The sequence below is a fragment of the Lates calcarifer genome, linkage group LG18 (assembly GCF_001640805.2).
Source record: "Lates calcarifer isolate ASB-BC8 linkage group LG18, TLL_Latcal_v3, whole genome shotgun sequence".
Taxonomy (NCBI): domain Eukaryota; kingdom Metazoa; phylum Chordata; class Actinopteri; family Centropomidae; genus Lates; species Lates calcarifer.
The window spans coordinates 5,836,854-5,864,668 of NC_066850.1; the positions used below are offsets into that span (position 1 = coordinate 5,836,854).

Genomic DNA, 27,815 nt, shown 5'->3' on the forward strand with positions numbered 1-27,815 from the left:
TTCACCAAGAGAAAAGTGGTTTTACATCTCAGTTTATCCCACTTACACAGAAAACTACTCACAACCAATTCCATGTAATAGCCATTTACAGCCCCCACAGTAGTAAAGAAAACAAAATAGAAATAAACAAAATCATAACTAACTATACAACTAATAATATTATCAAAAATTTAAAATTTAGACTATTATTTTTGTCATTTTGACCACACCTTTTCTTAAATTTTCAGAGGTGATAGTTTGTGGAATCAGTCAGATACCATCATCTTTAAAACCTCAGTATTTCAGGAACCTGATGTTCTCTCAAGGTGACACCTTTGTTATTGTTTACTCATGAAGCAACATTCAGCTCAAGTCAACTGGTTGCTTTGCTATTCAGCAAAGAGCTGGAAGAGCAAAAAGTTGTATTCTACAGTCTCCTGCCATTTGCAGCCTTGCTCAAGGGTAGTTTGGCGGTATCACACATACAAAAACATACAATGTCTCTTTTCATTATTCTTCCCATTATGTCTTTCTTTTCCTCTTTAATCTACAGAATATTTTGCTTTTTTATCTCTCCATATCTGTCTCTATATTTCCCAGCTTCTACTGTATCATTATCCTTCTCTCTCTACCTTTCCCCTCCATCTCTCTCTCTCTTTCCCTCCCCTCTTCCTGTGTCATTCTTGTTTTGTCTCCCCCTCTCTGTGTCAGTCTTTGTGCCAGACAGTAGCAGTAGGGGGTCTGTCTGTGGGAAAGGCAAACTGATTGTGTAAACTTCCAAAGACATACACATCTATTATTTATGCCTGTGAAATACCAGGGGGCTGTTTGTGATGCCTGCGCACATGCACAGACGCACACATAAACAAGCTAGCATAGACACTCACAAACACTGAAATACACTTTTAATGTCTGCAAGGACGCCTTCTCTCAAACATGAGCGAGCACATACACAGCGTCCTGCTGCTTTAGCCTTCACAGCTGCTGGCGTATACGGATGTGTGTATGTGTACGTTAGTTTGTGTGGCTCTGTGTTGAAACAAACTGATGAGTTTTGTAGGATTTGTAAACGTCTGAATGTGCAAATAGGAGATAAATGCTCTGTTTTGTTCATGCTTTTTATGTTGTGCCTGTCTGTCTGCTTGTCTCACTTCTGTCTTCTCTCTCTCCTCAGGTGTTCTGGTGTAGCTTTTCGCAATCGCCGCCCTAGTGGAGGCTACAGGCAATGGCGGCTTGACGCCCCATAGCCCCGCCCCTCCGACAGAGGAAGGCTGCAGAACTCTGTGTCATGCCCCCCCCACACACCCCCCTGGGGGCACTGGCCTGCCCCCACCCAGCGCTCCCACACACTTGGCCAGACCCGGTGAGTCGACAAAACAAAAAGCACATGGGCAGAAAAAAATGAGAGAGATGAGAGAAACTGACAAGAAGAGAGGAAATAATAGCCCCCTAGTTCTTACTCAACTCTGCCATATTTTATTCCCATCTATTGTACTCCTAACTACACATGAAAGGAGGAACACTGTCTGTTTTGACAGCTGCTAATGTTAGCATGGCCAGCACAAACACACACACACACACACACACACACACAAAAGATGAGGGCAGTGAGCATGCTGTGGCCCTGTGCCAAAACCTCCAGTGAAATGCCACATTACTTTATGTATTAATACAGCCAGCAGTCTGTAGAAACAAAACAGTGTGAGGAGAGATTGACGGAGGAGAGACGTGCAGATTATTTGTCTGCCTTTCCTTTCCTCTTGTACCACTTTTCACTTTTCTTTCATTTTCTATCCCCATTTACCTTCTTTGCTTCCCTTTCCTTTCCTTTCCTTTTTTCTTCTACATATCTGTCTTCACATATTTCCTCTTCTTCCTCTCATAACTCACTTCCCCTTTCCTTCCCTCTTTCTGCTTTTCTCATCCCTGTTTCCCTGTCTCTTTCAGCCCACAATCTTTCTCTCCTTTCCCATCTCATACCATGGGTACACTGAGTCAAAACAAAAATCCATCAGAAGTCGGGTGGCATAGCAACAGATACGACAGCTGTATGCATGCGTGTGTGTGTGTGTGCTGTGGATTAGACAGTGGAGTGGATGGATCCTGCTCTCTCTGAGATTCCAGACACTTCCTCTGCTAATAGGCAAACACGAGAGCCTGCTCTCTGCATCATTTCTCTCCTTTGTTATACATCTAATAGGACACGAGCATGCACACACGAACACATGTTGCATGCTCTGCAGGAAATTGTCCTCCTGCTGGAGAGGTATTGTTTCAGAGGTGTCTGGCAAAAACGCCCCCACAAACTGCTGTGTAACACTGAGGACACTAAATAACAGGGCAACACCATCTGTCAGAACCTCCACACACCCACACAGCACCTCTAAGTCGATATATATACCTCCCTCTGGGCCGCTCAGCCTTCCTATGTCCCTACCTCATACCTCTTCCTTTTTCTCTTTACCTGTCCTCTACCTTTTCTTCATCTGTCTCTCCATCTCTGCATTAAATTCAGTTCAATTTAACTCCATTATCTGCCTCAGTTTCCCTCTCTCAGTGTATTTCATCAAGCTTTATCACTATATGTATTACATTAACAATATTGCTTATGCCTTTTAGTAACAGGAATCCATCAAAATCTTCTCTGTCAGTCATTGGAAATGCTCTACCTCAGTCTTCAATGCAATTAGGTTATTGGCATAAATGTAACACAGTACTGCCAAACAGTACTCTCTGTCTCACTTCAATTCACTATACTTTATTGACACAAAACCTGCACTATCAGGTGTTTTCTCTCTCTCCTTTGCTTAGTCACTGTCTCTCTGTATTTCTCTTGCAAAGCTTAGAAGCTCTCTGATCTCTGCCGCACACACTTTCATACACACACTCACACACAAACACATCCTGAGTCACTGGAAGATGCATATAATAGGAGTAGAAAGGGGTAACCATCCCATCAAATCGGAGCCAAGGAATATGCCAGATTACTACAGCGCTGAGAATCCAATCGTTATGGATGAGTTTCCTTCCAAAGCCGATGAGGTTCGTTTAGAAATGATATTTGACAGAGAGGACTCAAAATATGTTTTTCCAGCCAACTGCCATGCTAATTCTGTGCAAACTTTTGAAATGTCACAAAACTCAAAGGCTCATAGGCTGCAGCAAATAACCCTCTGTGTGACAGGAAACAGATCGAAAAGAAAAATGGAAAGAGTCTTTCCAGAAGTGTTAGTATTCTTCAGTGTCAGCCAGTGTTGGTCATATTTCCAACTAACGGCCACACAATGATGGAGTTTTGTAACCTACATGGGACAGAAAGTGATATGATATCTCTGAAAGGTTGTGGAGGATGTTTTATGGGTGTTTTGAGTGTTGGAACCAATTTAAACTATTGTGGATGAAAGATAAATAAATGTATCGCTCTCTCCACAGTTCATTGCATAATTTCTTTCACTAAAAATGTCTATATAAATCCATTGGCTTTGTGATTGGTAGATTGTTTTGTAATCTGAAAACTGGGAATTGTTTCAAGAAACTAAAATGAAAAATGGTCTAAAGGAGCTTAAAAGTGACAGAGAAAAAGACAACAGAAGTTTGAAAAGAGTGCAAACTAGAGGTGGAGGATATAAGGGCGGCTGTGGCTTAGGAGGTAGAGCAGTCGTCCACCAATCAGAAGGTCGGTGGTTCGATTCCCGGCTCCTCCAGTCTGCATGCCGAAGTATCCTTGGCAAGATACTGAACCCAAATTGCCTCCGATGTGTGTGTTTCACATCGGTGTGTGAATGTGTGTGAATGTGTTTAGAAAAAGCACATTAATATATAGAATATGTGCTGTGTGAATGTGTGTGAATGGGTGAATGTGATCTGTAGTGTAAAGCGCTTTGAGTGGTTGAAAAGACTAGAAAAAGCACTATATAAGTACAGTCCATTTACCATTTACCATAAAGTGTGAGTGACAGAAAGAGTGAAGCAGAGGAAGTGAGAAAAAAAGTGGAGAGGAGGAGGAAAGAGAGATGCAAGATCTAAGAGACATAGTGAAAGAGAGAAGACAGTGAGGAGAAGACAGGATGAAGGAGGGGAGGTGAGAGAGGAGAACAGAGAGGTCTATGAGCGACACAGAGACCATATGGTGCCTCCAGGCCTCCACGATCCCAGCAGACTGTCTCATCTGACACAACACACACATTTGCACACAAGCGAGCATGAATTCATTCCTGCTCGCACACGCGTAAACACACACACTGTAGCTTATCTGGTCATGCTGTGTGTGTGTGTCTGTGTGTGTGTTTATGCTCCTTGTTGCAGTCCCAAACAAAGCCCACAGATTAACTGACCACATAGCATCTAATCAAAAGAGTGACAGTGACGGAGAGAGGGAGTGAAAGCGGTGAGGATTTGGCTTTGAATGGAGACCTAATATGCCAACTGAGGTTAGAACATTTGGTTTGGAATGGAGCCATAATACAGTGACTAAGGCTGTAGCGTTATGCCTGGAGTACAACTGTAATACAGTGGAGTGACTAAGGGAGAAGCATTAGGTTTGGAACAGAGCCACAACAGGGCTAAACTAGTCGTATCACAGTAAAAGCTAACTTTTTGTCTGCCTGCAGCAGCTATCAGGTGGTTAAATCGACTGTCGAACAAGCTAATTTCATTTGAACTCTTTAAAGATGCTGGTCAGCTGTGAGGATGATTGGGTGGTTGGTACCTGGTGGCACTTTTTGACCCTGCTGAGGTGTTGGGTTTGGCATGAAGCCACAGCAGTGTGATAGACTGTGTGTGTGTGTACACTGTGTGCAGCATTAGGTTTGGAGTGGAGCCTGATCCTTTCACATAGTGTCATATGAGACTTGGAGTTAAATAGAAACTAGAATGACAGCTTGTTGGCTAACAATCCATAGCACCTGGTAAATTGATGAATGTAATCGATAGCTATTTTAATGTAACTGCTAGTTATTTCAAGACATAGGGATCAAAGGTACAAGCACTAATTCCACTATTGTGCTCTTTAATTTTTCATGACAAACATACGTTTTTTCACAGAAATACTATCTTCTGCCAGAGCACTGTGGCTCTGACCCCTGACCTCCTTAGTAGGTGAATTAAAATATAGTTTGTTGTGGTGATTTTACGTCAGATTGGCTACCAGCATCATGTAGCGAAGATTTCCACTGCTGAGGTGACCTTGCATTAGCTCAAGCTGTACACGATGCATGCAGAAAAATACATGCACATGCCTGTAAGCATGGTGCACTGGGCTTATTTTCCCTTCTCTTTTTGACCACAGTTTAGTTTGGTGCAGGTACAACAGGAATATGCAAGTTTAAGCTCACAAACACACGGTCCTGGCCCACTTTCAAAGGACATTGGCAGGGATAAATCAGGATAATCCTCTGCGCCAGAAACAGCACTACTCCAGTTCAGCACTTGCAGAATGATACTGATACAGTATTACACTCCAAAGCAAGTTCAGTATGGATCCGGCATGAGGCTGATAAGCTATGATGATCATAGCTAAGCCAATTCCTGACAGAAAAAGTACTTTACTCCCCAAGTAATCATGGAAAATGGCTGATAATGGTTCAGGATAATATAGCCATTTGAGATGTGCTCGATTTGTCTTAGTGAACACTCCACGAGCCTCTGAAAAAGGGCATCCAATTAGCAAGATAAGAGATCTCAAGCACTGTACAACCAGGTGTAACATAAAGGATTAAGCTCCCTCTTTACACATATCTATCTATCTATCTATCTATCTATCTATCTATCTATCTATGTATTTTACAACACTTAAAACAACAAAATAATCAACTAAAAACTCATAAAACAATGGATTAAACTACAGCGTGACAACTGTCTCTCATATATTGTGTGTATGAGTCTGTGTGTGTGTGTGCGCACTTTGGATCAATACCATCTGTCTATCCATCCCTTCTGAGGAATGAGTGGGAATATATTAACGACCTGTCAGAGATCCAAGGCAGAATCTATTCTATTCTAGTCACATTGATGTGGATGTGGCATCAAAAGCCAGGCGTCCCTCATCTTAACTTCAAATTCTGAATGTATTCAGCCTCAGACTGATGCCCAGTTGCATGGTCAGTAGAAAACACTGCAACATCCATCAAAGAGATGCTGTTAACAGTGAAATCTGTAACTGGTATTTACTAAGACCGGCCTCAAATTATGCTTTACTGATAATTTGTTTTCCATCACCTCTTTCCCCTTTGTTCCAATCCCCTTATCTCTCCCTCTCTTTGTCTTACCTGTCACTCCTGCTAATTAATAGCCACTATCACAAAAACAATGTCATTGCATGCCACACATTCCCATGGGCCATACTGTTGTGTGTACGAGTGTGTGTGTCACTACAAATTGATACAGATTGCATGAATTAAAGAGGTAGATCAGCCTACACATTACCCACTCACCCCTCCAAGTCAAAAATAATGATTCTGTCTCGCCAATGCAGAATTCATGAGAAATGGACAGGGGAGAGAGAGACTGAGATGGAGTAGGTGGGAGAAAAATGGATGATGAGAGAGGGGCAAGAGTAAACACCGAGGGAAGAAAGAGAGAGGAAGACAGAAACAGGGAGAGATAATTGGATGTAATCTCATAGGGAGAAGAAATAATGTATAAAAATCAAGACTTGGGTGAAAGTCTGTTCCTCTCCTCTCCTCATCACACTGTCAGCAGGAGTACAGCCTAAACCCCAACACCCTGTTTCTGCTTATCACCAACTGCTGTATGTGTGTGTTTGTGTGTGCGTGCGCCGCCATGATTTTCTGTGTGTGAGTAAGCGATTATACACAGTTATATACACGGAGTCATGTAGAGAGGTTGTGCGCGTGACAGGGAAGCGATAATGTGGTTAGAGTACGGGATTTGAGGTGAACCAAAAAACGTCTTTCCCTATGCCTCCTCTCTTCTTTTTAACATCATCTACAGCACTTGGTTGCTACGGTAACACAGCATTACATTGTCAATGTTGAAATGATATGGTGGGACGTTGATATTATATGTGTATGTGTGTTGTGTATGCATTTATACTTTTTTATACCTTTTACAAGACAGAAAAGCCATGTATCTAGTGAGTCAGTATACTGCCTAAGTGTATATAGAGATTCAAACTCACACACACACTGGCTGGCTATTTTCCATCAGCAAACTAAATGATGTCTCAGGTTACAGTGGAGATCAGACATGTAACAGCCTCTGACAATTACACAGAAACTGTAGCTGCAGACAAACAGGCTCAACAGTGTGTTGATGTAACACATCATATACACAAGATACATCTTCTCACATCTATCATGTCTCTGATCATCACTTACTTAAATGCCTCTCTCCAATTAAACCAAACTGAAGCCAAAATCTAAGTATAAATACCATGTATACAAAATGTAATATGTTGTCAGCAAAATACCACCTTTATTGCTGCTGTAGGGCACTTTTTGATCTTATGGAAATCTTACAGAAGACTGGCCAGTGTGTCTTTATAATATCAACATTTATGTACAACATGTTGGATTATTTGGCAACTAAAATAAGCTAAATGATAAGTAATTAAGTAAACTAAGTATCTCAATGATAATGCTGCAGCTATTGTTTTCATAATAGATTAACCTGACAATTTTTTGTCAATTAATTGATTAATCATTTAATCCAGAGAAAGTCAGAATATAGTGAAAGCAAATGTCTCATGTTAATTAATCGAAACATTGTTTAAGTACAGCTATTGAATATATGCGAATATATCAGATTTTTGCTAGACAACAGGTTTTCCCACCAAGGACATTCAGGGGTTGTTACCTAGTTTAGTTAGCTCTAAACTCTGTGCTGTTGCAGCAGCAGGGAGGATTTGCGTCAGACTCTCTGCAAAGAGCACCATGTAAAACATTAAAGAGTTAAGAAATACAGGCGAGTGAGTCTGTCGCATGGAGGACAGCTGGTTGTTCTAGTAACAAGATAGCACTGAGTCTGCTGCTTGCATGGAAAACAGCTTGGCCCCTGGTAACATGCGACTGGGCTCAGTAACAGAAGTGACCTGTGGTGATGACATCATTGCTGGGTCCAGTGTCACCTAGGGGCCCCTGGATATAAACTTACAGACAGCTGAGGCCCCGGAGCTGTTGAGCTGCGTTGCCTTGGAGACACTGTCAAACATCACAGAGTCATCTGATACCAGAAATTACTTTAATCTCCTTTAGGTTTTGTGCCCATGAGGGTGACAAAGAATGACACCATAATCCTGAAACTGAAAAGCAGGAGATACTGCAGGACAACCATATGACTATATGTATGAGGTCCAGGTGAGCAGTCTGTCTTGTTTACACCCTTATGAATATATGAACACACACACACATACACACAAAGATGCACAAATATAGCCTGACAATTAATTGTCCTATTCCAAAGATTACTTAGGACTAATGCTTCATTTCCAGCTTTTGAAAGCTTCACACACCCACATGGATACACACACACACACACACACACACACACACACACACATCTGGACTATAAACAATGTGCCAGTGGCCACATTAACTAAAAGAAAGAAGAAAGAAAAATAAAAAATATCAACTTCATCCTTCAGTGCTCAGTGTCAACATTATCCTGTAAAATAATATCAAAATGATAAAAGACACAGAGACAGCAGATATTCCAAGACTTATCATTAATATTGTTCAATCTTAGGCTGCTTGGACTGTACATTTCTCACAACTGTCACTTCTGACAAATAGACAGAATAGTTCTTCCTTGAAACAGGACAGACTGCTCACCTGGACCTTTTATCACGTTATGTATCACATTTGAGTATCAGATTAATCTGATCTTTCAAGGTTTGCTCTACATATGCAACTTGCACTAACAGTGCATTATAGTATATCATAGTCCACCATTATATAATGCACAGTATATTCAGCACACAGTATTGCTATGAGTCTATCTATAGTGTCTTTTTTCCCCCTATTATTTATATTTATTCTTGTACCTTATTTAGTATATCTATCTATCTATCTATCTATCTATCTATCTATCTATCTATCTATCTATCTATCAAGATGGGGTGTTGGGCATCTGATGCGCAGTACTGCCATAAGAGTTGCCTCAGAAGTCTTGCTTCAATCAAAGAGGAACATCTTGTTGCATTTTAATGCCATGTCTTAGTTTGTTTCCCATCGCTGAGAGCACTGCCAGCCTACATTTGCCCAAAATGTCAGCACTTTTACGGCATGTGTTTGGGGATTCTTATAAAAGATTCAGTTTGAAGTCTGTTTGGGCTGAATTAAACTGCACAGAACCACTCAAACTTATTTGGACTGAACCTCCCTATCTTCCTCTGACTATGGCTGAACATTTTCCTTCTGGTTTGGCTGCGTGGAGCGCTACAGCAGAGAGGATTTGGAGCAGCTAAAATAAGCCAAAACAACAACCACCTCCTCCACGAGAGCAGCTAAAACCACTCATAAATGTTGGAAGATAGGCTTCAGTGCTGAGGGAGGGAGGGTGGGAGGGGGTGAGGGTGAGTTATAGTGTACAGTAGTGGAGGGAGTAAGAGAGGAGAGGGGCAGCGATGAGGAAAGAGGAAAGGAAGAGTGAGAGGGAGAAGAGGAATACCTTTGCACGATAGAACCCATATCGCAGACTGCAAGAGATGAATGGTGCACAAACACAACCGCAATTTAAAATCTAACATGATATGAGGGAGAAGCAGCAAAATAAACACAGTTCTTCTCTCTCTGGCTCTCTTTCACTCTCTCTGTATAACTCGTTGTATAACCATACTTCTATCTCTGAGCTACATTGTCCTCACAAATATCCTGCACTACTGTACCTATTCAAACCTGTTAAGGGAAATTCACAGCCACTGTGCAGCAAAATCCTTCTAGACTCCTACTGAGCCTCTGCAGTGAAATATCGTCCTCCTAAAGTATTTCCACTACAAAGTAAGACAGCACCGGACGCTTCAGGATACTTTAAAATCTCTCCTTTCATCCATTTATAAAGTGGAGTTAATTTTTTCCCAGAGATTAGGATTATACTGTAAATGGAGCAGAGAGGATAATGGATACAGGAACAGGAGAGAGTTCACACACTGTGATCTTTCTCATAAGGCCAGTCTTTTTTTTCCTGAACATTTTTAGTTGAGAATTTCAAAATGGGACAGCATCATGATTTAGGGAGGTCATGTTCTGTCTGGCAGGTAAAAACTGTCTTAGAAAAGATGCTATTTGTAGCCTGTAGTCAGTGTGAATTTTCAGAAAGATACAATGGTGTTTCCGGAGGTTTGCACAAAGTGTTACGTAACAAAGATTTTCATGGACATTTTTAACTTTCAAGTAACAAGGATTAGTGAGATAAATACCAGATGAATCTAAATATTCATTCTTTGCACAAAAGGTTTTTACTGCCACGTTTGATCTTAAATAAGATATATTAGATACATTATTATACAAAAAAATCTAAATTTTGCTTTCAAAGAAATGACTGCTCATGCAATTCTGAAATTGCACTGATTTTAATTCAGTATTGTTAATGAAACATTTTGACATGTCACAACAGGAAAAGTACGGGTGTAAATTAATGGCTGGTTTCAGGGTCCTCATATTGTGCATGCTGGCTGTCACACTGTCATGGCTTACTTTGACAGCTGAACAAAGCCGAATGTAGATACAGGATTGTTTTTTGATTTTTGTCAAAAAAGAAAAATACAGACAGGCCTGAAGTGATTTTTTTTTTTGCCAAAGGATCACAGTAAAAACTGCAATTACAATACTGGTCCAAGAAGTCACAACCAGACAATTTTCTAAAATTATTCTGTACTTTCCATTCTGAATGCATTGCTCTTCATTTATCATTAATCAGGCTGAAGTTCACCATCTTTTATGCGGTGAAACTTATTCTCGCTATTTATAACCAGTTTAAAGGGAAAAAAACATTATTCTAATGTCATAGATAAAGCATCTTCTCAACTCTCTGCACCATTACAAACTTCATATTTATCAGTGATGAGATACAAAGGCCCCGAGAAAAATCAATTTACTTTAAAGAAATATCATTTTCATCATGCATTCACTTTTTCTTCTGATGTCAATTTCATTCATATCATATTCGTGTTGATGTCTTGTTTTTATTACATCTCACACAGTGGACTGGCCAGTAAAGGGCTATTTCACAGAGTTTCATCACATTCAGCGCCAGGCGGTCGGCACATGTGGTGAAAGGGAATTCAGTTTTGATTATGAGAGAGAGGAAGGAGGGAGAAAATGAGAAAGAAAACAAATGTAGAGAAAAACAGATGGACTGAGACTGAGAGAAAATACAGCAACAGGGAGAGGGTGAGACATAGTGTGACAAAAGGCAATGGCACACTGAGAAGCAGATGTTAATAATATGCAGATGATGCAAGTGATGAAATCTGCTGGTGAAGCAAAGAGTCTTGTCAGGAAGTAAAAAGTGCTGTGTATGTGTCTAGTGTTGAGACAGAGTAGTTTTCTTAATATCACGCTTTGTTGGTGCTTAACGCACACACACGCACAAGCATATGCCCACACGCACGCACATATTCACACATACACAGAGATATAAAGCATAAGTCGTGCTGATAAGCCACTGGATGGAAACAAAGTCAGCCACTGTAACGAGACACTGAGGGAATACAGAGCAGTGCCGAGAGACTTGCAGAGAAAGAAAATGAGAGAGATAAAGAGACTCAAGTGGGAGAAAGAGAATTACAGAATGAACAGCGAGGGACAGACAGATGCAAAGAAAGACAGACAGAGAAACAAATAAAAATGACAAGAAATGTATGAAAAGACATGAATTGATAGATCCAAACAAAGATAGAAAAGAAACAAAAAAAAATGACGGACAGAAGGAAAAAATGTTCCCTAGAAACACAAACAGCCAGAAAAAGTTGAAACAGAATGAAAAGAGGAAGGATGAAACCAGACTGGAAATGGTGAAATGACTGTAGTCTGCAGGATAACAATGAATTGAAAATGAAATAAAACAGAAGGGATTTCCCTCACAAGCCTCACTAAAGAGATACTGCTGTGAGATGCTCACAAACACTCACACAAAAAGACAAAGAAAAAGACAAAGACAGACACACTCTCATAAGCACAAAAGAAAACTCACAAGTACAGCTTTTTTTTCTGAAAAGCAATGACGTGACTCTGCAGAATAGACTGCTGCCATGGAAATACCAGCTAGTAGTAGAGTAGGCTAGACTCACACACACACACACACACACACACAGACAAAGAATTAATACATCTAGTCTAGCCATGTTTTGGCTCTGCAGTGATTTTTCAGGCAGAATGTGGCTGACGTTTGCAGGACTGATCATTTCAGTCAGACAAACAGCGAAAAATCAGACCCACTGTGCAGGTTCTTGAAGTTTAAACATCCATGAAAACATCCGTTCTGTGGCACAAAATGGTGGAAATGGAAATTTCCTGTGTAATTCCAGCATTTAAATAGCATATGAAAACTGCCTCTGGCACAGGAAGGTGTTTTAGTAGGACTGAGCTCTCCCTCTTTCTGTGTATGTTTTGCTTCCTTTTTCTCTTGAATCTTTCCCACTCTCCCTATGAATCTGGGCATCTTTTCTTTATAAGGCTCAGTGACAGTAGAATAGCTGTTGTTTCACCCCCTGCTTCTAGCATACATCTAACAAAATTCAGAGTAATGAATTGGTTGAATGACTGATTGATTGACAGACTATTTCACGGACAGTTAGTTTGACCACGTGCTTGACAGTCCCAATGACAAAATGATTCTTCTGCTTAACTTCTAATTATAATTTCCACTTAAAACTACTCCATCATCTTTGACAATCTGTTCATTTTCACACTTCCCCTCCAGTCTCTCTGCTGTACTCTCCACTAAATGATAATTCACAGGAAGAACTAAATAACCATGTTTTTTCTTCTCTTCTCTCCTAACCTCCTAATCTTCCTCCTTCAGTCTTTCTCTGTGTCCTCTGCCTCCTGGCGGCGCTGCTGCCACCGGCCTCCTCCTGCCCTCCTCCCTGTCACTGCTCCTCAGATGGCCTGGTGGTAGACTGTGGGGGCCGGGGTCTCTCTTCCCTGCCTCCCCTGCACCTCCTGCCTCCAGGGAGCCGCTCCTTCCTGCTAGCCAACAACAAGCTTGCCTCGCTGGGAGCCTCTGCCTTTGCTAACCTCTCCTCTCTGGAGGTCTGAAGCCCATTGTTTATTGACATCAGTGAAGTTTGTCTTTGCCTCACAGTAGAACATATCGTAGGTTGTTGTCACATTGTTTTTTGCCATGGCATGTGCAGTGTTTTCTTCACTGACCTTGCACCCTGAATTTGAAATGAAACTGTACGGTGAATCTCATATTGATCAAACTGCAGACCTCTGCTCTCAGTCTGAAAAGTTAAGGAAAGTTGACATTTTCAAGGTTTTGCAGGACTATTCACCATTAGCATATTGTCTGCAAAGCCAGCCAGCTTGGTATTTAAAGTATAACAGCTAAAAATGATGGAGAGTTACTGTACCTGCCAAAAAGCCTGGGCAAATACAACCTCATCAGTTACAACCTTTGGCTGCCTTTTACGTCCAGTCTTGAATACTACTACTGTTTATTAGCACTATGCATTATTAGATAGAATGGACTGTGTCAATTCACTGTCAGTGCTTAATGTATAGTGAATTTGTCATTTTATCTGTTAATTTGGTTATTCTTAAACATTTCCTTCAAGAAAAATAATACAGTGCTGTATATCACTGCATATGAACCTTTTCAGGAAGAATATTCCAAAGGCCAACTTCCTAATTAGCTGAACCGAAAGATATTTTATCTCCACACTACTAGAAATGTATCTATTGTAAAACTGTAAAAACTAAGTTTATAGACCTGCATTCGGACTACTTCATTTATGATATATGTAGATTTTTACATTTTACACCCACTGCACTCAATGTGAGTTACTCTGAACAGTTTCACATTTAAGTACATTTTTTAGTATGTCTAACAATCATGCAAGTGTGTACTATCATTTGTGTATTTTAGGAGCTGGACCTCTCCAATAACTACCTAGATAATTTACCAGCTGGATTATTCAGAGATATGTCCAACCTGACGAGACTGACTCTGCACAACAACTCACTAACGGTAATGGACAGAGACCTCTTCCAGGTAAGCCTGTACATGGTACAATCTATAGTACAGCTCAACAACAACAACACTAAGCCATATTTCAGCTAAGATCCTGTTTTAGCTGAAATTATATATATATCACATATGCAAAATTTTGTTCTGTAATTCATGAAAGAATTCCTCACAAAATTCATGTAACATGCACGTTTTACATGTATTGGGAAATATTCCATTAAAAAAGTCAATCTACCAAAGCATTATGTGCTGATACACTGCTCCTGGGTGAGGCTAAACAGACTCTGTTTAGGAGTAGAGCCAACCTGAGCAGATATGCTGACATGACTGGGCCCCCGTCCAGGTGGTAAATTAGTAATAAACCATTTGCTCAACACTTTCATCCACTTTTATCTCGACCAAAGCAGTCTGTAGGATGAGCTTGTGTCATGGCTTCTCTTGGGACCCTTTATTAAACAAGATTAGCCCGTCAAGTGATGCTAGCTGTGCCTCTTGGAATCAAAGACAGAAGGTAATAATTCAAACAGGGGTATTGGGAAAAGAGACAGAATATCCCTGTACTGTCCATACCACACTGTACGAGCAAAGAAGACAAAATGCTAAAACAGTCCTTATGTTTCCACAGGGTTTGGGGGGTCTTCAGAGTTTGGATCTGTCCCTGAACGGACTGTCCTCTGTTCCACTGGGGCTACTGGACGAGCTGCAGAGCCTCAGGTAGACACATATCTACACAAACTCTTTTACACTGACATGCTTTTTATCCAATGTTCCTTTACAGACTCCCACAGAAACACACACGTATCATGACAATCTCAGATTATAAACATTATAATAATCCTACAATGAGAAGGTCAAAGGCTGTGGGCCAGAGTAACAGTCCATAGCACAGTGTGATACAACAATAATGTAAGGAAGAACTGTTTTTTGAGAGCCGGTGGAATGATTAAAAGACAATGACTGTAATTTAATTTAATAAATACCAAGAGTGCAATGTGAGGATGTTAAAAAGAAGAATTTTCAGCCCACAGAGTTAGATGGAAATGATAATTATTACCCAGTAGTGCATGTTAGTGGCTGCTGTTGCCATCAGTTGCTTTTTAAATCAGTACCACAAAGGTAATTTCTCCTTCTTTTGTTGGGAGTCAAGAGAATAAATTAATTTCACTCTAAATATTCCATAGGTGGCTGTCTCTAGCAGGCAACAGGCTTCATGGTTTGGAGAGAGCAGCGTTTGAGCCCCTTGCCAACCTCCAACACCTGGAACTGGGACACAACCCCTGGGAATGTGACTGCAACCTCCGCGATTTCAAACACTGGATGGAGTGGCTGCTGTACAGAGGTGGATGTTTGATTTGTGTGACTTTGAAAGGGTGTGTTTGATTTGAATTAGGGGATGGGACAAGAGGGCAAAGAAGGTATGAAGTAGTGGAAGGAAACTAGAGAATGCTAGTTTACCTCAGAGATAGATGAGGCTAGGTGTGTGTTTCCATTCGTGCATCCCTGTGCATCTAGCTACAAAATATAATTGCATCAGTGTGAGAATGCACATAACCATGCTTATTGTGTGTTTCTGTGTACTGTGTGTGTTAGCCACGTGTCTCTGCAGGCTGTTAGTACATCAGATAACCACAGCTGCTCTCCGCTCTCTCTTCATGTGTAAAAATCTACATTCACCTCAGCGCCTCGAGCCTCAGCTGCCCCGCTAATGAAGCATCTCTTCTCTTTTCTGCTCCATTCTCCTCTCTACTTCATTCCGCTCTCTTCTGCTTTGCTGGGCCCTACTCTCCAGCTCAGTTCAGTACACTTCAGACGGAGACTGACACACGGCGGACGTGATAATTTAATAATCATCAGAGCAGCAGAGAAAATTACAAGGAGACGTTTCATCGTTGAACATGAGACCATGACAGTATCTGTTAAAAGGGTAGATGATTCACGATATGTGTTATAGAAAATAAGGCAAAGTGCCGAACAAGTGTGAAAAGCTTGGTGACAGCAGCCCATGTTGACTTCTATCTGCTTCAAACCACTGCAAGCACACACAGCTGGGATATTTGGAGATATTTGGAGAGAGACACTGTGTTTGCTGAAGGGATTCTTTTGTCACACGCTGAGATAAAAGCATCTGCGGGCTAAATACCACTTTCCTCATTCTGTCTTTCTATTATCCTCCGCCTTCATCTCATTGTTTCTGATGATTAACATATCTTAGGGCACAGACCAGTGGTTTTCTAACACGTGACCTTGAGACAAATACTGTATGTGGAGACAAACGCAGCATGTGATGATAACAAAGTAGATTCCCTATCCCTCCCGCCGCTTGTGGGAATTAGTGACTCAGATATTTCTCTCTTCCAAACACACACTAGAGCTCTGCTGAAGCTAGGCATGTCATCTCTTGAATTATAGAAAGGCTTAGTTGAGGCTATCTCCAACTTAGTGTAGAGGGCACAGCAAACTCTGTGTGTGTGTTAAGTGATTCATGACTCATCCTAGTGTTGGCACAGCCACCTCCCTCTCTGTCTTTTCCTCTCTCTCAGTTAATTGGTAGTGCTTAACAGGCATAAGGCATTTCATAAATGACCTCTCCATGTCCTCCTGTCTCTGCACCTCTTTCTCTCTCCTCCAGGGGGGAAGGTGGACGCGGTGGAGTGCACACTACCCAAGGATCTGCGTGGGCGAGACATCCGTGGCGTTCCAGTGGAAATGTTCAACTACTGCCTCCAACTCGAAGATGAGAATGGAGGAGAGGATTCCCGTTCTGGACAAAGAGGCGTTCCTCCCTGTAGCAGGAACGCTCTTAACCCCAGCGGGGCAACACCAATTTCTGACAACAGCGGCAACACTGGTGACGACTCCTCTTCAAACACAGGAGGGGGAGGCGGGGGTGGGGAGGCCCAGTCGGATTGTGTGCGCACCCGTTACCGACCCGTGAGCGTGCGGCGTGCCATTGGCACGGTGGTGATTGCGGGTGTGGTTTGCGGCATTGTTTGTATCATGATGGTTGCAGCTGCAGCGTATGGCTGCATCTATGCCTCCCTGATGGCCAAATACCAGAGAGAGCTGAAGAAGAGGCAGCCGCTGATGGGAGATGGAGAGGCAGACGGGGAGGATAGGGAGGAGAAACAGATCTCCTCTGTGGCCTAGAGGAGTGATGGGACGGGGGAGGGTTGGCATGTCAATGGGTGAAGGTTGGAAGGGCGAAAATTTAAAGGGCTCAAAGAGGAGAGAGATGGAAGAGTTTGTTTTATGCACACAGACAGTTATGGTATCTCTCCCTCTGACTCTCAAACTGACACCTTTCTCCCACTTTCTGTCTTCCTTTCTTCGTCCTCTTTCTATTTTTATCCTTCTCCCTCTCTGTCCCTCCCCCTAACACACTCCCTCACACACATACCTTATCTGTTCCCTGATTTTCTCTTCCATTTGGAGCCCTTCTCACTGCAGTATTTGCTACCAATCATCCCTCCAACTCGCCTACCAACCACCTACTGCTGCTGTTGGCTGCTGCTGAATTTACCATTCTATTGGCCGAGTGAAATGGTACTCTCTCTTGTATGACACATATCATTTAAGCTGTTATAAGATACTCGTGGTGTACGGTCAGTCAGTATTTGCAGAAACTGGATTGAATTTTCAGGGATTTACAGCATGTATGGTGGCAATTGGACCAATATTCACAATAATGAAAAGAATCTGTGGTATTAGGCAGTGCCTGGCTTGTGCTTTGTTTGCATCTTTCTCCTCCTAAACCTCTCCAAAGCCAGTAGTTCCTCCAAAAAACCAGGACCCCAGTCCAGGACCCTTCACCCTCGTCTGGCCTAATGCTCCTCTGATGTTCCCTTGGACCTCCACATCCCAAAGAAACAGACAATATTGGAAAAGTTGGAGGAAATGAGGGAAACTTTGTGGATGAAAACAAAAGAGATGTCATTTATATAGTCAACACCTCTCTAGTGCTTTGTCACAGAGAATCCACTGGGGATACATACAGATTATATGATAATAGGATATGGAGTCTCCTGAGTCTTATGTCTCTTGGGACTTGTTACGGATGCTTAATGTACAATGATAATCCATCTGAATTGACAAAATGATTATTCATGGATGGAATAAAATAGATTCTATCCTATCTGGACCACATCTGTTTCTCTCTGGACCAACAACATCCTCCAGGTTTCACAGACTGGAGCTGTGTGCATGAGATTCTACCATGGATACTATCAGTCAGTTCAATGGGGAACAAACCATGTAACTGGAATTCGAATTTCCTGTATGTGTCCCTTGTCCTCAGAAAAAGGCTCTTGCTTACTGATGCTTGTTAAATGATTATGATCAGCATCTGGACAGATCAAAAACCTTTTATCATGGCGAGAAAAGGAATCAAATAAATGTTCTGGTATTGGACTCTGCCTCTAGGCTGGTTCAGAGACGTCTTCACAATGGTTTTAATGAAGAGATTTAAAGGACCACAGACTTTGCTTTAAAGCAAATATTCTTTGTTCTGAGCTCATTTTCAGACTGATTTCACCCTCAGGGGTGAGAGTTTGCTACTATGGCATGGAAAAACTATCTCAGAGAACCCTGTCCACTGGCAAGGACTACAAAAATCCATCTAAGGACTACAAACTTCAGACTCCTGCACTTTATTTCCCCAATCAGTTCCCCTCTTGCCTCCCTCTCCTTCTCCCCTTCCCTCTCTTTCTTTCTAAGAAGGATGATTTGCCCAGAGGGATTATAACGAACGAGGGATTAAACAAAAAGACGCTGCTATTTTTCCCCCTCCTCCTTCTTGTCCCTTTATCTCTCTTTCCATCTTTCCAACCAGTGCTATTTATGGAAAGTTTTTCACACTTCCACCTCCTTTCTTTCCTTTCTTCAGTCCCTTCTGCCATGTTGTTGTCCCTTGTGTTTTTCCCAAAGGATTTGCAATATGCAATGGAAGTTATATCACTATAACTTGAAAATGTAGTCACTGCCAAAGAGTCTGTTCTGTTATCAGCTCAATTTAGTAATCATCAGTAATTTAAATCAGTTTGATTAGCACACTTTCTGGATGCATTCACAGCAAAAAATTGTTTGTTTTCTTTACATAGTGTTTTCACAAATATCCTAATTTACGCCTTCAAAATATTTTTGTAAAATTTAACATTTTATCATTAGCAGAGTAGGACACTTGTGTCATAAATCATAAACTCATAAATCTGGCTTTCATTGCATATTGCTCCCCCTGCAGTAGAACTACTGTTCCCTTTCAATTTTTAATTGGCTGGAAGTAAACTTATACTAATAGTGTGTTATATTATACCTGGGTATGATACAGATAAATATTACTATACTAGTCTCTACTATAGTGTGTTGGCCCAGCGATCCCCAAAATGTTTTTGACGTAACTGTATCAATTCATGATGTATGTCTTTTGTTGTGTTTATAATGTCTGTGTTTCCTTCCATTTTAGGTTTTAAAATCTATGTAATGTTTGATTATTTGTCGTGTTTTATTTCATTTGTGTTCAGTAGTTGGTGAAGTTTCTGTAAGAAGCATAGAAAGAGTTTGGCCAGAGTGTAAAAGGGCCCCATGTTGCTGCCTCGTCTCTGAAATTTAGCATTTTGATACTACTTAACATTGAGTCACACAGGCAACAAGTAACTTTTTTGTTTTAATATGATTTTCTTCCTTACTTAATGCTGTAGGGCTGGCTTTATCTCCTACAAATTACCTTTGATTATATTATGCAACTGGTCAGAAATAGTCAGTTGAATACCTTCATCAGTGGGTCATAAGCTCAGTCACCATTGTGTTACCTCATTAAGTGATAGATAATGACTTAACAATTATTTAAATGAAATCTTTGAGACTACCACTTTAACATGACCCAACTTGAGGAAGTGAGAAAGTGTTAGGTAAGAGATGGGAGGGAATGGTCATGGTTAAATTATAAAAATGTCAAAGATAATGTCTTGTATAAGATGGGACTTGAAATCAGAGTGTTGAAGACACACTCTTACATTTTGCTGCCTTTATGAACATTACACTACTTCTTGCATCAATAGTGACACCCCAGAAAGGTTGCATATAAATCTTTTTTGTAGGAGAATGAACTGGTGGGATGCATAAGTCAAGATGCACAAGATGCTTGAGTTGAGTTTGGTTTACGATTATTTGACCCCTCAGACCAATATTTGTATTATAAATTAATTCTAATTAAGCTGGAAGGCTTAAATTAAGAATTGGCATCTTCAGGAGATGCGTGAACATGTAGAAAACTGCTATTTTAAAGGGATTTAAGTGGCAAGTATAAACTTTGCCATTAACTTCAAAGGGACTCAGAGGCAGTAACTGAAAGAAAAGCAACATCTAAACTCTTTCTATAAATCTAGAAACATCATCCTCTCACTCCCTGGTCTGCAGGTCTTGTGTTGTTGGTAGCTAAGTATCTTAGCTAGCTGAATCCTGTTCCTATAGCCTGTGTGTGTAAAGAGTAATAAATTATAGTTTGCTACGTAAAAGCTGCAGCAGCCATGTTGACTGAGGGCCTCAAAGACTTCAATGCCCAGAGATCTATGGTGTGTTGTGTTATTATGATGATTGTGATTATGACGATGATGATATGATGATGAAGCATTTCCTGGTCAATATGCATTAATTTAAATAAAAACATATCACACTTATGTCAAACTTACATCCAGACCACTGACAAAGCTTGAAAGACACTACAACTACCCATTTTTTCAACATTATCAATGGCACAAAATAAAGTAGACATTAAGCAGGCTAGAAAACTTGAAGGTTAAAGCCTGGTATTTTACACATACAGTATTGTACATTAGTAATACTGGATAATAACTACTGTCATTAATTAGACTAAATTAAATAATAATTGTCAGTTATCCTAGCTTAGTTTCAACTGATCTGGGGGCCTATCTCATCCCAAATTAAATTTTTGGGTGAAAAAGACAAGACAGAAAATATAATGTGAGGAAATATATACAGAAGCTGAGGTGGAATAAATGCACAGGGGCAGATGAAACATAAATCAGTCGTGACAACAGCTTTTCTGTAGAATGTACTTTATCCCATTGTCTCTGTCCCTTGCCCTCTATCTCCTCTCACCTTTCTCTGATTCTCATTGTCTCTCTTCTTCCCTTCTGCTCTCACTTATCTTGTCTCCATTTATCTTTCTGTCGCCTGTTCTCCCATCATTTTTTTTAGTCTTTTCACCTTCTTTTCTCTCATCTCTGCCCTCTTTATCCTTTGCTGTGTCTGGTCTATTGTGAGTCTTTTTTTCACTTTTCACCTCCCCTATCTTACTTCTTTTTCTCCCTCTTTTTTATCCTTATCCCCTGCTTCCTCTCCTCCTCCCCCATGTCACATATCCTCTCTTTATCCTTTATTCTTTCCATACTCTCTCACTCTGTCTTTTTTATTTGCCCACTTATCGCTATTTCTTCTTCTCTTTCTCTCAGTCTGCTTCTCTGTCAGTGGGAGCGTATTAGGTTTATTTACATACAGCCTGTCACTTCTGCCACTGAGATATACTAATCCATTGCTGAGCCTTAGAACAGCATAAACACAGTGTTTTTGTAGTCACTGTTGACTGATTTTGGATCAGCCTCTGAAATACCAAATCCCTGGCCTTCATCACAGGAGCGGAAATTAAATCTGCCACCAAATCAGCATGAAAGCTAAACCCAAAATGCACTGAGACGCGGGTGGTAAACTGACCAGTTTCTGTTCAGACAAACACTGACACCCAGTGGTCATAAATGGAATCACAACCTTTTTAACTGGTTATTGCCATCACGGTATTAAATATTTGCATTAATCAGAAACCATATTTCATCTCAAGAAAGACAACTCTGATGTGTAAAATAGCAGCTGTTTACCCACCATGTTCATAAAGTGAACGTCGGGTGATTTTTACAAGATATTTGTCAAAAAGATATGTCAGCTGCATAGCCTAAGTCCAGCTGTCCAGTTTGTCTGCAAATACCTGTGACTCTGAACAAGACACTGAAAATGTGTTAACATTTTTGTGCTACATTTAAACTGCAAATTCTAATTTTATTTACACGCAGATTTGTTTAAATGCTAGATCAAGGAATAGGTACACTCATACAAGCATAGGAGTGATGCCAAAGGTGGATACAGTACAGCTTTTTGGTTGTATGTACTGTACATATGGCCTGTGATGAGGCAGCTTTTGAATATTTGATCCCCTTGTGAGATAAATGTGATGAGAGAGCCTCGCTTACTCATATATGGCAAGAAACAGATGCAGAGAGGAAGCGCAAGAGCAAAGGAATAAGAGAAAGAATGACATGACAGGGGAAAGAGAGTAACAAGAGGAAGAAAAAGACAGAGAGGAAAGCAAGGGGGAAGTGAAGGGAGACAGGTCTGACAGCTTGGGAAGGGAGAAGCTAAAAAAAGAGAGATGTATGTGAGGGTTTAACAGGGTAAAGAAGAGTGTCAAGAGGGTGAAACATAGTGAGTCATGTTTGTGTGTGTGCGCGCGAGTGTGTGTGTGTATAAGAGAAAGTCAGAAAGAGCAAGTCTATAAAACATTGATACAGCCTTTTCCTCTGTGTTGTTGTTGAAGTGAGGCAGGTGGTAGAAAAGCTGTTCCACTTGACATCCAGTGATACAGCAGTGAATAAAAATGTCTGTGACCTTAGACCTTGAATTGATGATCATCATTTGACAATCTACCATCTGAAAAGCCAAAAACCCTGTTTATATCAATGAATATGACTTATTACAAATATTTTACCTTTGCATCTTCTTGGTATTAATAGTACTCTGCTACTTTTTTTTTTTAAAGATGTAACAGTTATTTAATATCTGTATGCCATTTCTAGTTTCTAGGGTTACTGAAAATTGCCGATAGAGACAGTATAGTAGGCCAAAGCAGAGCTCTGGATTTAACATCCTATGACGTTAATGTTCCTAAACAAGCAGAGAGAGAGAGATGAACAAAAAAAGCGAGAAAAAAGAGAAACATTAAGAATGAGAGGCAGTGAGATTAAGAGACAGAGAGAAACACATCTATTTTGAACTCTCGCTGGCTTCTCCCTGCTCCCCCTGTTTTCCATTTCCAAATATAACATGATTTTCACACCTGAGACAATTTCTACAAAAGCTGTGAAATACAGATAAGTGTGTGTTTGTGTGCAAGTGTGTCTGAGTGTGTATGAGTGTGTTTTTCTGTCTGTCCTTCACCGTAATGAGATGCCAAATGCATACAGGTATACACTCAGTCAGACACACACACATACACACACACACACCGTCTCAGGATGCAGCTCAAGAGAGTCTTGTCGCACTCAGATAATTATGACTGATGAGTGTGTCAGTCACAGATGGGCTTACCAGGACAAACACATACACAAAAACCCACACATCAGGAAACAGTGAAACAAAGCCAGAGACTATAAGGCAAAATGTTTCTGTGTAAAATACACACTCAAGCATAGACTCAATCACACAATTACAGCTCCATAAACGTTTCCTTATTCTTATTTTATGAGACGTCTTCAACAAAAGATCATACACAAAATCGTCAGGAGCCTGGATGAAACTGAAGATTAGAAGCTACTGAAGAAACCAGCCACAACAAAGGTAAAGCTGTAGCCACAACAAAAGTAGCTGTTCTGGAGCTTTAACCAGAGACAATATCAAGGAGGACTAGAGGGACTTGCTTTTAATTATATCACATTAAGTTGCCCAGTTTTCATCGAGTAGATGTTCAAATTTCCACTTAATCGATGCACTTGAAAGATTTGTCCATGTTATCTTCAAACGCAAGTCCATGACAAGTATTTTTGTGTGCATTGGACATTGATTTTTAACAGTTAGTACTTAATATAGTTTAGTTTTTTGTCTTTACAGTTTACATCTTACCATATTTCATACTATCTTACTGATTTATTTGATAACAAAGTTTATTATTGAACTGTAAAATATCTATTTATGCATCTTCATTAAAAAAAATTAGATCAGATTCTGATCATCAGATTTTTAAAATAATTTTCAAGGACTGATATCAGTACCTATCCTTAAAAAATCAGTATCAGTCAGGTCAGGTCATGCTCTAATCACAACATCTGTATGAACTATTCATCCTATTGAGGAAACCTTGCCAATTAAATTAACTGTGGTGATCTTCAAATCTTTGCAAATTGCACAAAATCTGGCCCTCATAAGACCTTACTATCTCATCCACACCAACTTTACAGTGAATACCACAGCAGAATAAGTTTGTGAATACCATACAAGCTAAACTTTTTTTGGAACCTGCTACAATGATACAATAAAGTATGCAACTTTGTCATTAATTTGTAATGACAACCCAGCACATCAAAACCAGCAATTAGAAGGTGATACGACCAACCAGAGATAAAGGAAGAGAATGGTGGAATGAGGCATGTATGTAAAAGACAGAGTGTGACAGTGTGTATGTAAATGAAAATTGTCATCCTACCTCCAGCGATGGCAGTTTTCGTGCCCACCGTCACAGTGACAGCAGTGGTGGCGATCACTATCCTCCCTGCTGGGAGAGCAAGACACACAATTAGCAAGAAGTAGTAAGAATATAATACCTTATCAACACATGCATGTAGGAACATGGGTGCATGCATGAAAAGCACAAGACATAAATATTCCTTCCAAACATAGACACATGCAGGTGTATATGCATGCACAGGAAATGAACAGGAAAATGTTCCCAGAAATATTTAATTTTCACATACTCATCTTTTGTGAGCACCCACAGAGGTAGTGACAGCTGAAGTGTTAGTACAGATATGCCAAAATGTGTTTGCAAATATGTGAGTGACAGACTGACTTGGACTAGGGAGGTGATATTTACTAAAGCCATGCATTCATTGTCTGTGTGTCTATTCGCAGCCTTCATGCCAGCAGATGCCAACTGTCACCAAGCCACAGATTCCAGCCAGATTAACATTTTAAGCATTATGTAACACAGATTATGAGAGCTAACCAACTAATACACTCATAACAGAAGGCCTCTGTCTGTGTATTATGTGTTTCCATGTGCCTCATATTTATATTTCTGTTATTCACTCCCCTAAGACAAAACCAGTCTATGCCTGCAGGATAGTCACAGAACTGGAAATTCTATAATGGGATTTTACTGGTTTTCAAGCCACTGCATATTGTAAGATGGTGTAGTAACATAATGATGACAGAAAAAATGACAAGCCAACAAACTATGAAACCAGATTCTGACTTTCCTCAGAATCAGCAAAATACAAATGAACCAAAACCTTACTGACTGCCTAAGAGGAGAGGAGGTTCCCATACTTAAATTGCATGCTCATGCAGTGAGAGAACGAGAGAGAGAAAGTGGAGAAGAAAAAAAGAGAAAAAGAGCAGAGCTAGAAAAAGATAAAGAGAAGAAGAGTCTGTTAAAGAGAAGGGTGAAGAAATGGAAAAGAAGGGCCACAGCACTCCTCGTGCTTTGAAGGGGTGAGGAAGAACACAACCAGCGGTAAGTAAACAGAGGAGGCATGCCAAGTATCAGTAACAGTTTTCCTCTACCCTCCTCCTCCTCCTCCTCCTCCACCACCACCACATCCTCCTCTGCCTTCCTTCGTTTTCTCCCTCCCTCCTCCGATTGGTGCTCCACCTCCTCTGCACCCAAGGTGGTGCTATAGTCAGCCTCATAGTCCCTGAACACATCTGAACACAACACACTGTATTTACCATCACCCCAAAAATTACAGAGGGCTCTTTAATGTTTAAACATCAAATATTAAAATGATGGTGGTATGATAATATGTCTCATTATATCAGTGTAAACACATTATCAATTATTTATCACCATCTTAAAATAGGATTTAGAAATAGAGCCTCAAACTCTTTGTCATCCTCTACATGTACCGTCAAGATTTAAAATCTTTAGATTCGGTACATATAATTTAGTCTCTTTTCTATTTGAAGTTTTGCTGGTGGGTGAAATCATAACTAGCCTTACATTTATCTGTAAATGTAAGGCTACATTTAATTAGAATTTTTAAGTAAATGAGGAAGTGGATATATACGCACACCCTGTACTCTGTCATGAGGAAGAGCAGTATTATCAGCCTCAACCTCATTGAATATTCTGCAACTCAGCCTAATTACATTTTATTTATTACAAGTCTGCACTGTGTTGTGAAGATGAAAGTCAAATCTCTTTTTTTAAAGTGCTTAAATTACTCACTGTAGTAGAGATGAGTAAGAAAATAAAATCCAAAGGCACAGTAGAGCCAAGCTCAAAATCACATCTTACTTCATTTTTCAACTAGATTTAAAAATGGAGTTAAGTGTTAGTATGAGATGAGGATAAACATGATGACAGTAGCTGTTAAAGTTGTCAGTCTGGAGCTGCCAATTATTCTTCATGGTAGTAACATTCACATGTGCCGAAATAGAAAATCCATCACGACTGAACTGACACTTTCTTGGCATTTTGTCTCATTAAAGAAACATTCTTCAGACTTTCCAAACCTGAGCAAGAAACCATGTTGATACAAACTACATAAATTCACAATGAAGTAAACAGAAAGGAGCAGTTGTAACCTGCTGGCTACAGAGAAATGAACCTGTCATTGAGAGAGATTTGGTTCAACCTGCTGAAAATGGCTGAGAAAATTGGATATAAAAAAAGCACAAAAAATGTTTTTTGTGTCCATGTGTGTGTGTGTGTTTGCTCAGTAAAGGCATCTCCTATACCTCTAGTGTCCTGTCTGGGCATGTAGTATAGAAACTGTCCAGCTGGGTACTCGGCTGCTCTGCGGTACCACACTGGGAAATGGTCCAATGTGAACATATTCTCCTTGTCTGTGGAGGTCAGGAAAGACCTGGGGAGAGACAAAAATAAGCTTAAAGAAAAACCTACTGCCTAAAAATGATGACAGTAGGTAAGAAGGAAGAAAGAAAAGTAGGATAGGAAAAAGAAAACCACATTCAGGGACGGTTGAGGAAAGAAACATAATAACATACTAAAACATACTAAGATGGAAATTGTTAATGTGTTTGCAGTTGTTACATCTCAACAGCTGGATGTCCGCATGAAAACACAACCCAGACATACTGTATGTCTGTGAGAGCAACACAGTCTTAAACAGTGTCCCCTCTGGAGTGATGAAACCTTAAACAGGATTCTTTACTTTGACTTGGAGAGTCATTACCAGCTTTCCTTTCATTGACCACCAGAGGGCGAACTCACACTTTACTGTAATTCAAGTCTTTAATTGCTATAACTGTCACATAAACAGATTTAACACAATTTTAATATACAAAATGTGTGTGTTTTTACACTCACTTGGCAATTCTTTTCTCAATACCAGTGTACCGCTGGAATCTCATCAGGCCTGAACGGGTCCCCAAGAATGCGGTTTCTACCCCGTCCTCCATACTGAGAGATATAGAGAGAGGGAGGGAGAGAGAGTAAAACAGAGAGGTGGGTAGAGAGTGACAAGGTAAATATTGTTAAAATAAAATGAACAATCATGTGTAAAGTCCACATTTTAATTGAAAGAACATTAAAGTGGGTGTGCATGTGTGTTAATATTAACCCAGATGTGTTGAGCATAAGAGCTGTCCAATACGCTTCCATAGGAGCCGTGACTACAGCATCAAACAGAGTTTGTTGCAACAGCTGCATATCACCTGTAGAGGGA

At 40.4% G+C, this 27,815-nt stretch overlaps 2 protein-coding genes across 3 annotated transcripts in view; one reads left to right on the forward strand and one right to left on the reverse strand.

Moving 5' to 3' along the window:
- cacna2d4a (calcium channel, voltage-dependent, alpha 2/delta subunit 4a) overlaps positions 1-27,815 on the reverse strand; it is a 78,958-nt gene that overhangs the window by 32,919 nt on the left and 18,224 nt on the right. For both annotated transcript variants that reach the window (XM_018693605.2, XM_018693606.2), the window contains exons 24-27: positions 27,711-27,804; positions 27,458-27,550; positions 26,866-26,993; positions 24,611-24,679 (exon numbers count right to left, since the gene is read on the reverse strand). In XM_018693605.2, the coding sequence (XP_018549121.1) occupies positions 24,611-24,679; positions 26,866-26,993; positions 27,458-27,550; positions 27,711-27,804 (384 nt within the window). The remainder of the gene's footprint in view (positions 1-24,610; positions 24,680-26,865; positions 26,994-27,457; positions 27,551-27,710; positions 27,805-27,815) is intronic.
- On the forward strand, positions 977-20,812 carry lrtm2a (leucine-rich repeats and transmembrane domains 2a). The gene is made up of 7 exons (XM_018693590.1): positions 977-988; positions 1,168-1,342; positions 12,961-13,190; positions 14,029-14,154; positions 14,756-14,844; positions 15,312-15,469; positions 16,760-20,812. Exons 1-7 carry the CDS (start codon positions 977-979, stop codon positions 17,275-17,277), a joined length of 1,308 nt encoding a protein of 435 aa, XP_018549106.1. The 3' UTR covers positions 17,278-20,812.